This window comes from Cryptomeria japonica, chromosome 8 (assembly GCF_030272615.1).
Source record: "Cryptomeria japonica chromosome 8, Sugi_1.0, whole genome shotgun sequence".
NCBI classification, from domain to species: Eukaryota; Viridiplantae; Streptophyta; class Pinopsida; order Cupressales; family Cupressaceae; genus Cryptomeria; species Cryptomeria japonica.
In genome coordinates this window covers 113,533,418-113,542,918 of record NC_081412.1, presented here as the reverse complement: position 1 = coordinate 113,542,918, position 9,501 = coordinate 113,533,418, and the positions used below count along the sequence as shown (strand labels likewise).

Here is a 9,501-nt window from a genome sequence, read left to right as displayed (position 1 = left end):
ATGAGTATATATAGTTTACTTAATAGTCGTTGCATATCTTATAGAGTATGCAATATAGATCAATGTGATTTAACGTAAAACTTTACAGTTTAAAGTGCAAAAAAATTACCACATAATTTATTATTTAATAGAATAATATGAATATGAAAATACCAACATAGAAAAGCAAATTCACAGATTATATTTTTCACTTATTTTTTTAGAAAAGATAATTAAATTTTATATTTTATTTTTTTATGGATAAATGGCAAAACCAAAGATGTTTATATTAAAAGGTTAATTATCCAGTTTACATAGAAATTAATAGTATCCCTTGGGCTTTCCTTAGAACTAGAAATTCAAAAAAGAAGAGGGACAATTTCCCCGATTAAAACTATTTCATCCCACAAAAATACCTCCAGAGTCTGAAAATATCAGCATTTGAACTTCATACAAGTTTTCATAAAAACTAAAGAAAATTCAGCGTCTAAAAGCAAAAAATTTCGTATCTTTCTTTGTTCTTGATTCAAATTCCACCCCTAGGCTGGCCACACAGAGTGGGAGCTGGACTGTCCTCGACCCCGACCACTCACGACTCCGACCCCTGCCTTGACCACGACCATGGTTACTCTGGAAGCGAGCTAATTCAGTACCACCTGGGGAGGGGGGCTCATTCTCTTCTTTAGGAGTGAGGAAGCCATTTAATATGGCAAAATCTCTAAATTCTTCCTCCCTATCTGAGCCCTCAACATAATCTGGTGAGACTTTCATTGAAGATAACTGTGTGCAACGGCTACAACAGCCCTATGTTTCATGAGGGCTGGACCCATGAGGTCAAGAAGAAAGGGGTAAAATGTAATCGACTCTTCTGAGTCTGAAATTGATGCTAAATCCCCTGGTCGTGGAAGACCAATCCCAAGCAGTGCGTACTTTAACACTTTCCATAAACCACCCAACAAATCCGGGTGGAAGAGATTAGTTGCCAACTCTTTCACCTCTTCCTTAGGGACGTGATTATCCAATAGAGAAGCCACAAATCTTGAAGAAATTTGAGAATTGTCCCTATAATATTCATTCTTATCCAAATGACCCCTTCCTAAGACCATTTTAACTGCCAAAATGACCAAAGGAGATAATTAAATTTTCAATATTCAATACAATTTTTAAAAAAAGGGACAATTGCGATTAGAAGAATAAAAGTACAACTCAGTATGTTGGCTATGTGGAAAACTCATTAGAATTTATTCTTGAAGCATGAAATCCTACATTAATAAACTGAATGAGATTTTCAAAATAAATGCACAAACTAGTCAATTGAATGAGATTTTCAAAGTAAATACACAAACTAGTCAATTTGTATTTCCTCTTTGGACTGTACAAGGATACATTATTCCCTGGTTCAAATATGTATGACTTCTCAAATGTAATATTTAAGAGGGAAACAAAAATATCATTACATTAAGCCTTTTTAAAAGACATCCTTCTTACTTTCAAGAAGAAATGGCAGCAAATCTCTAGGCTTCACAAAGTGAATTATTACAATCACCAAAAGTCTGGTTGCTAGACAGGTGAGGACATCTATGTCAAAGAGCCAACCAAATATCCAAGGAAGATATATGCTGAAGGTGCAGGGAGATTTAGGTTTTGAAAACCTGCTATGTCTTATATTGTTCTGCTTCTCGATTCTGATACTATTTACAATGGGAAGAAAATTTACAAAAAGTATTATTGAGGATGGAGATCATCTTTAATGCTCATCATAATAATCATCATTTTCTGGAGTTTCAATGAGTTGAGTAACTTCTATGCTGCTGCTCACCAGCTACTTTTTCTGCAACTGTAAATCAAATCTGTGCAGGTAGCTTTGCGGGACTTATAAAGGCTACACAGCCAAACTGGATTGAAGAGTACTTCTCATGAACCACTTTGAGAGAGCTTTCTGCTGAATTATGGTGAAATTGAACCATCAATTTTGCACATTCCCTGCAGAAAGTAAAATGCACATCCATGTAAAAACAATATACTTTAAGGGACACTTTGATGCACCTAGACAAAGTATCATGTCTGTTTTTTTGACTCGTTTATCTTCCAATTTAGTATTGGAGACTAGAATAATAAGGTCTAATAGTTTATTTATATGAATTTTGTGAAGGATAGTAGAAAACAAGGTAAGGAAAAAAAAACTCACAGGAGGTCTGCTTCGGAGTATCCTGTATACTGTGTAAGTAGATCATTCCAGATTGGTGCCTTCTTCAAAGCACACCGAGCAGTGTAGACTGCTGCAGCAGCAAACAATGATGGGGTAAATTTGATCATAACATATTCGAGCAAGCTCAGTTCACTTAGGAAGAACACAAGATTTTCCATCTGACCATTGAAGAACACATTTTGTTAGAAACAAAACTAAATTATGTTGATGTTCAGATTGAATGAGACTCAGAACACAACCAAGATCGGTTGACAAGTGTTAGAGATGAGAAATCTTTAATGCAAAAGAGAAATTTGGACAAAACAAAACTGCAGATCATAATCCAATGTGGATGTGCCCACAAGAAATTGATCGATCATCTATATAAGAAGTGCCAAGAAGACGATAAAAAAGGTTCACAGACCATGGCAAGAAAACAGTTTCTTTCTAGCAATGTTAACAATAGAGTAAATATGAAGAAAAAGGGTTTAGAGCCAATATGAGGTTTTGCCTTTTTGTCAGAGTCGGCTGCTTTAAGACACCGAGTAAGGAATACATAATGAGTTGGAATTGTGAGAATGAAGTTGAGTTTGCTTAGCATGGTCTTCTCCATAGCTAGTAGCTGCTGTCTTGTATATGCCCCAGATGAGTAGTACACCAAATCATCAACCTATAATCAATCAAATCTTGTAAGAAACACCACTCCTGCAGCAAGGGATACCCATTGTTTCATTGACAAAATATTTAATGTAACCATTAATCAGAAACCTACCCCTGGTGGACAAACTTCCTCATACTTGCAAGCTAGAAACATTGCAGTAGCACCCACTAGCTGTAAATATTTCCTTGAAACAGGTTCGATGGAAAGATACCTATCAATCAGGTTTGTGGTAAGATACAACGTCTCTGGCATCAACTGACATTTCCAATGTACCTATGGAGTCCGATATGAATATAAGAATATTCATCTTATAATTATTACAGATGAACTTATGAAGATACTAGACGGGAGAGAATGAACTACCTCAACCAGCCAGTCAATCAGCATTGCTCTCATTTCGCCAGCAAGATCTAATTGAGAGGGCATATAATCTGGTACACAGCTCATACTCTGCAAACCGATAGATTAGAAATACATACAAATAAACTTTCAAGCAACCCATCTTGGTTTGAACTATAAGACAGGAGAAAAAAAGCACACCAAATTACCTCAGTTTCATGATAAGACTTGTAGATTTCCTCTACATATTCAACCACTGCCATTTGATTTTCAAGTTCTTGTCTATCAATACTAGGCAAGAGGTCCTCTGCTTCAGTCATTTCAGCATCAAATCCACCATAAAATGCCTGAAATTTTTTAATGATAAGAACCTTCTAGTTTAATTATTTATAAATTATGTATGTATGCTTATGTATCAACAGAAGTTCAAAGATTTGTGTCTTGCCAGAAAAGAAGTCATTCACAGCTTTCTATTTGCAATCCAAAAGAAAAGAAAAGAAAAACAAATATTAAGGATAAAATTTCTACACTTAATACACTTTGAGATGTGAGGATTTCAGTTGCCATTTTAGCTTTCACTTTTCCTGGCAGGGCTTGGAGCTTGTGCTTCTGAGTTGTGTTTACCCTGTGCGTTTGTTCATTAATCATTGAGTTATCTTCTGTGCCACACTTGGCATCTACCAATGCAAAAGGAATATTCTGTCTCTTGCTGACCATCCATTGATAATTCGCAGCTTCTGCTTGAGGTTGCTGACAAATAAAGAAGGAATTCTCAATAAATGAAGAGCAGAACATAATCATACAAGATGTGCAATTAGAGAGGAAATACAGACAACCTTATTTATGAATATTTCTTTGTTGTGAATCTCATGTGCATTGAAATGGGATGCAGCTCCATAAACTCTGGTTAACGCACAAAAAGAATCAATCACAACATGGGTGCAAAAAACTACATATTTTTTCTCAAGACAGGCCATAAAATCCACGGTGGGGCACTTATGAGGCCTTAAACAAACCTCGTTATGCGGCGAGTGGCACAAGGGCGAGGTGGTTTCCTGTAAAACAGAAACACCATTATATCTTGATTGCAGAACAGGGTCCATTCCAACCAACGCATTCTTGCAATTTTTATGATCAATTGGACCTTTAAGTAATATATTGATTACTAATCAGGTCACATTTAAGGCAATTCTGAGAGGAACGGAAAAGAGGCATACCCAAGAACTTTTTCCCTGCTGACATTGCAATTGCCATTGGTATCTTCCACGAGGTTACCAATATCTTTCATAGCCCTCCTATTAGATGCTTCCGATACACTCTGGTTTGGACCTCTTACAGCAGCACCTGGGTTTTCAAAAGAAAATTTAAAGAAACCATTACAGAAAACAGAATACAACACCATAGAGCCAGGTTATAAATCTTTCATTGCCAAGAATACCCAACAGGACTGAATGCACTAAAAGTATATAACAATGGGAGTTCTTATACAACTGAACCAGAACAAATCAGAAATCAGGGAAAAAGTATGAAGCAAAATATCTCTGATGTGCAATTCAAATGACCATCGTACCTTCAATTTGAGCTGGTCTGGTCTCCATCCTATACTTTTCCTGCATAATTTCAAGAGAATTTTACTGTGCGAAGCTTAAATTCAAATTTCTTAAGAGTTCAACATATCATATTTTTATGGAGGCGCATTACCTTAATGGGCAGCATTCTGTGATCCCTGTTGACTCTGGTGAACAGTTTAGCGATCGTCAGGACCAGGGGTGGCAGCTAAAAACATCGCGAATTTTCAAAATTGAGAATCAGATCACATAGGCCTGAAGTAATTTTCTGTTTATTCCAATCACAAGTGGTATTTGTCAAAACAGGAAAGAGACAATTTTATTATTAGATATCTGGTATTCTTTTTGGTTTAGTGGTCTTTCTTTTTCAAATGTAGGGATGGTTCTTAAAAAGACAAAAAAAAAAATGGATAACAATTTTTTATTTTTTGTAGTAGGTAAGATTCATGTTGCTGATAGAATTCTTATTAATTTTCATGTTTACTATTTATCTTTTTGGATGTTTTTCAAACAAAAATATGAAGAATTAATAAAATAATTTGAAAATTTCTTTAATCAAAATGGGATGGTAATAATAGTTTCTTTACATTTTTTTGATTTCATTGTATTCAACCAAGAGCTAAAGGTGACCTTGGGTTCATAAACCCCAAAACTCAAAGACTGTCTTGTGACAAATGGATTATCACAATTACTAGTGGAGATGAATCATGGAAAATGAAAACCCATCATTGAATCATGGAAGTTTCAATTAAAAAGAAGTGGAAAGTAGTCAATTGGTTGGGTAAAATGTTAATGTCCCCCTTCTTTAAAATCCTCTTCAGTGTATTTGGAAAGCTTTGCAACAAATTTGTCGTATTTTAGAATGAAATAACTCTTCCTTACAACATGGTTTTAGTTTTGCCTTAGCCTCAATCTAGTGGAATGGATTTATTAACTATCATAATCAACCACTTGCTATTAGTTTCCTAAGACACATGCTTACTATCTGTTTAACAAAGGGGTTCCCAAATTCAAATATATTTGAGATTTCAACAAGTTTAATTGGGCTTCTTGGCATTATATCAAAGAGAAGTATGGGCTAGGTGAGAAATTTAAATACTTTTTTATTTTGTGTAGTCCCTAGTCCCTAGTCCCACTTGATCTCTCAATGAAGCTTTGTATTTGCAAAGAATGTAATTTTTTCAAAGATTGAATATGGTTGTCATTTAGTTCATTCAACCATTTTCCTTTGAAGAAGTTATATTCTCAGATCCTCCCTTGCCCTCTTACTCCTCATCTTAATCATAAGTGCAAATGTAGATTTAGTTCCAAAATTTGGATCAAAATGAGTGTTCAAATATGGAAGTCAGAAGTTAATTTTGATATGCAATTGTTGGCTTGAAATTTTTTACATTGCAAGCTACCTATCAAGGATAGATTGAGATGTGTTGGATCTCAAATCAACAGATTGGATAGTTTCTAAGGAAATGCCAACTCCTATGATCAAACCCTCTAATTTGACTTGGCCAACTTATAGAGTGAACCTATTTGGTTACTAACTCCCTCACTTTAGGCTCTGCAAGACCTAGGCGGGTATACATGTTCACTAGTGGCTTTCGATGACTAATGCTTTTTATAGCAGATTGAGTATCTTGATCTAAATTCCTCCCTACTTCAGAATGGCATAGGTTCCTAGGATAGGTGTTTTTAGATGAGTTCAAGATTGTTGTTGTGGAAGCTACTCGATCTTTGTACTTGAAATTTATATGTATGTATACTATTGCTAACTGGTTTTATGTGTCCTACTCAACTAGTCCTATTACTTTAATGTAAAAGTAATTAATATGGTAAAGGTTGTGATTTGTGAATGACCAGTGTCTTTCCTGTTATTTGGGCTACAAAGTCTTATATTTCCTTAGGACTTAATGTATGATTTGTGAGACGGTTTTTAAACCTACCCCCTTTGGTAAATCTGTCAGTTACTGTATCTTATGAGATCTGCTAAATGTTTATATCATAAACTACCTGAATGAATTTAACCCTAACCTTAAGTGATCATTCAAGGAAGAACTACAAGGAACAATTACACTCCACAAGTAGATCTTTTTAATCCAAATTTATAATATAGGAACATAAACTTAACTGTAAGAATACGAATAACCTTATCTCCTTTAGATAATATCACAAACAACTGCCTACAAAAAATGAGATAATCCACATCACATATGCAGAGAAAAACGATTGATTCTATTAAAAACTTCAAAATGGTACAATAGTATGCTAGAGGCTATAGTATCTGTCTGGTATCCTATGTTCTAATTATTGTCTTCATTTTACAAAATTTGCTCATATAAATAAGTGAGCAACACCTATTCTATGAGAAGTTGTGTCCCTTCATCATTAACAACCTGATCACAATTGCTTAACAAGGTGAAAGATAAAGAGATTAAGAATGCCAAGATAATTAATATAACTGTTACTCTTATAGCATCTAACGGCCATGCTCTAGACCATTTGTGAATTTGATTTCGAATCATCTCGGCTCTCTGAGGCTCGTTGCGAATTCTTCAAATGTCACTCATAAGTGTTTCCTCTTTTATCAATTTATCAAGCATTCATGGCGATTTTATCAGTTACCATTATCGGTTGCACAACAGTCACAAAGGCATTTATTTGAATTTATACTGAAGTGACCTTATTAAGCTTTGTATTGATCCTTGCGGCAGAAAGTAATCATTCGTCTAGCAGCACTTCATATCGTCCATCGATGCTCATCAATTCTATGACCGCACCCTTTTTCGATGGAATCATGTACTTCAGTGGCTTAACTTTATCTTCCCTCAAAATGACATGTTTCATCGATGTCTCCTTAGTTTCGGTGAAACTACTGTCATCATTAAGAAGTTTTGTGGCTTCATCGATTTCTTCACTTTCATTGAAAGGCTCTACCTCACGTGTCTATGTCGATGTAATCCTCCATCGGCTCATCGAAACCCCATTTTCGGTGGGAATCCTTTCATCGTCGTGTTTTGCAACTGTCTTATCATCTTTGAGTATGTTGATAACAGTCCCTCATTATCCGGCTTCTGTACTGGCATCAATGAAATTTGTTATGTTGGTGAAAGAAGAACATCCTCCTTCGACTCTTTGATTTTTTATGAAACTGTGCTCATCGGCCAATAACTTTTGCACCTCTTTGACACCTTCCTTTTCTCGAAAAGTGTTATCGATGAGAAAGTTGTCTTCGGTCAACGTCTTTTGTGCCTCTTCGATATGCTCTCTTGCTCGAAACAACTTCGTCGATAAAATATTCATTGGTTCCTTCGATATCACTCTTTTGGCCAAACTTCTTCCCTCGGCAAGTTGTTCACATGTCTTATCGATAGTGTAGTTTCATCGAAACTCCTTACTTCATTGGTGGGACCACTACTAATCTCCTCGATGTACTTTATGTCGATGGAACTAATGTTTTCGGTGAGCCACTTTTGGAACTCATCAAGGCCCAAGTCTGTTCGATAAGTCATCTTGCCGATGAAACACTGGTAGGTTTCTTCGATACAACAAGTGTACCATTTCGATCAAACTAGATAGCCCATTGAAGGATTAGCATGTATATCTGATGGCCTTGGTTTGAGTGATAATCTTTAGGATTCTAATGTCGATGAAAATGCCAAGGGTTCTATCGAAATTCTTAAGGGCATGTTTGATTTCATTTTTTTTAAGAAAACTTTTGTAGCTTCAATTGAAACCACAGAATTCTATTTATTTAAATTCAATGCTCAACAGGATGTATGATGGTTCAACCAAACAATTGTCCCTTTTGCCTAAGTGTTGACAATATGAGACATATATTTTGGGACTAAATACTTGCTATGAAGCAATGGGCAACTATGTTTAAACGAAAAATCTTCTATTTTCTATTAGGAGACAAATTGGAAAGAAGTTATCTTTGGTTTTGGTATGCATAACAATGTTGTTGTTAATTTTATTTAGACAAGTTATTTCAAAGCATATATGGAATGCTAGATGTTCACCAATGTAAATTCTAGAAACTTTCATGAAATAACTGGCACTTTAAGACTTTACTGTGACATTTTTATCAAGTGGTTTTTTTTGTACTCGTGGTCGAGCAATGTTTTTTTTCCTTTAGCTACCTATTGGTAGCTCCCATTCTTTGTAATCTACTTTGTTTCAATAAAAAAAATAGAGCTCCAATGTCAAAAGGGTTCATATTAAACTTAATAATTAATGATGACATAGTTAATATTAAATTTAATAATGGTTGTTGTATACGGTGAAAAGTGATGATGATAAACTATTGTAAAACCATAAAGATTCAACCACAAACAATCTAAGTCCTCCAATGAAACATTCACCGATACCAATAGAGATGCCTAAGATCATGCAAATCAACAAAATAAAGCAATATTACCATTCACATGTCAAGTAGGGTTTCAATCTCTGTTGCCTCTTATCTCCATTGACCTTATTTGATATATTTGCTCTCAGATCTTTTATATATGCACAAGAGCTCAAAAAAGAACGGATTGTGGTTAATAGCTTGATCGCAAGAAGGCTTGATTGCATAAGATTGATTAGACACACTAATTAGCTAGCTGGATTGATTAGACGCATTGATTAGCTAACTAGATTGATTAGGGTTTATAATGAAGGTGAGTATCCTCTTGTATAAAGAACATTGTAAGAAATGGAGGGATAAGATTAAGAGGTGTAAAGGTAAATGGTCGGCTAGGATTAAAGGGTAGGTAGAGGAAATAATTAAATGA

At 35.1% G+C, this 9,501-nt stretch overlaps 1 protein-coding gene across 3 annotated transcripts; it reads right to left on the bottom strand.

Moving 5' to 3' along the window:
• Nucleotides 1–1,316: 1,316 nt before the first annotated feature.
• LOC131031251 (G2/mitotic-specific cyclin S13-7) lies at nucleotides 1,317–5,096 on the bottom strand. 3 transcript variants are annotated; one of them, XM_057962307.2, is made up of 12 exons: nucleotides 4,869–5,096; nucleotides 4,738–4,777; nucleotides 4,385–4,511; nucleotides 4,184–4,222; nucleotides 4,004–4,070; nucleotides 3,705–3,917; nucleotides 3,377–3,514; nucleotides 3,192–3,278; nucleotides 2,940–3,101; nucleotides 2,679–2,837; nucleotides 2,168–2,346; nucleotides 1,317–1,962 (listed from the first exon to the last, which is right to left on the bottom strand). In XM_057962307.2, exons 1-12 carry the CDS (start codon nucleotides 4,881–4,883, stop codon nucleotides 1,824–1,826), a joined length of 1,365 nt encoding a protein of 454 aa, XP_057818290.1. In that variant the 5' UTR covers nucleotides 4,884–5,096; the 3' UTR covers nucleotides 1,317–1,823. The 3 variants fall into 3 exon arrangements, with proteins under 3 accessions (XP_057818290.1, XP_057818291.1, XP_057818289.1); XM_057962308.2 differs by having other exon boundaries at nucleotides 3,792–3,917; XM_057962306.2 differs by having other exon boundaries at nucleotides 3,696–3,917; nucleotides 4,869–5,095.
• Nucleotides 5,097–9,501: the final 4,405 nt, after the last annotated feature.

Coding starts and splice junctions, on each gene's coding strand:
- LOC131031251 (XM_057962306.2), bottom strand. Junction 3,515..3,695: donor CATCTCAAAGTGTATTAAGT/GTAGAAATTTTA, acceptor AAAAAATTTCAG/GCATTTTATGGTGGATTTGA. Junction 2,838..2,939: donor AGGAAGTTTGTCCACCAGGG/GTAGGTTTCTGA, acceptor GATTGATTATAG/GTTGATGATTTGGTGTACTA.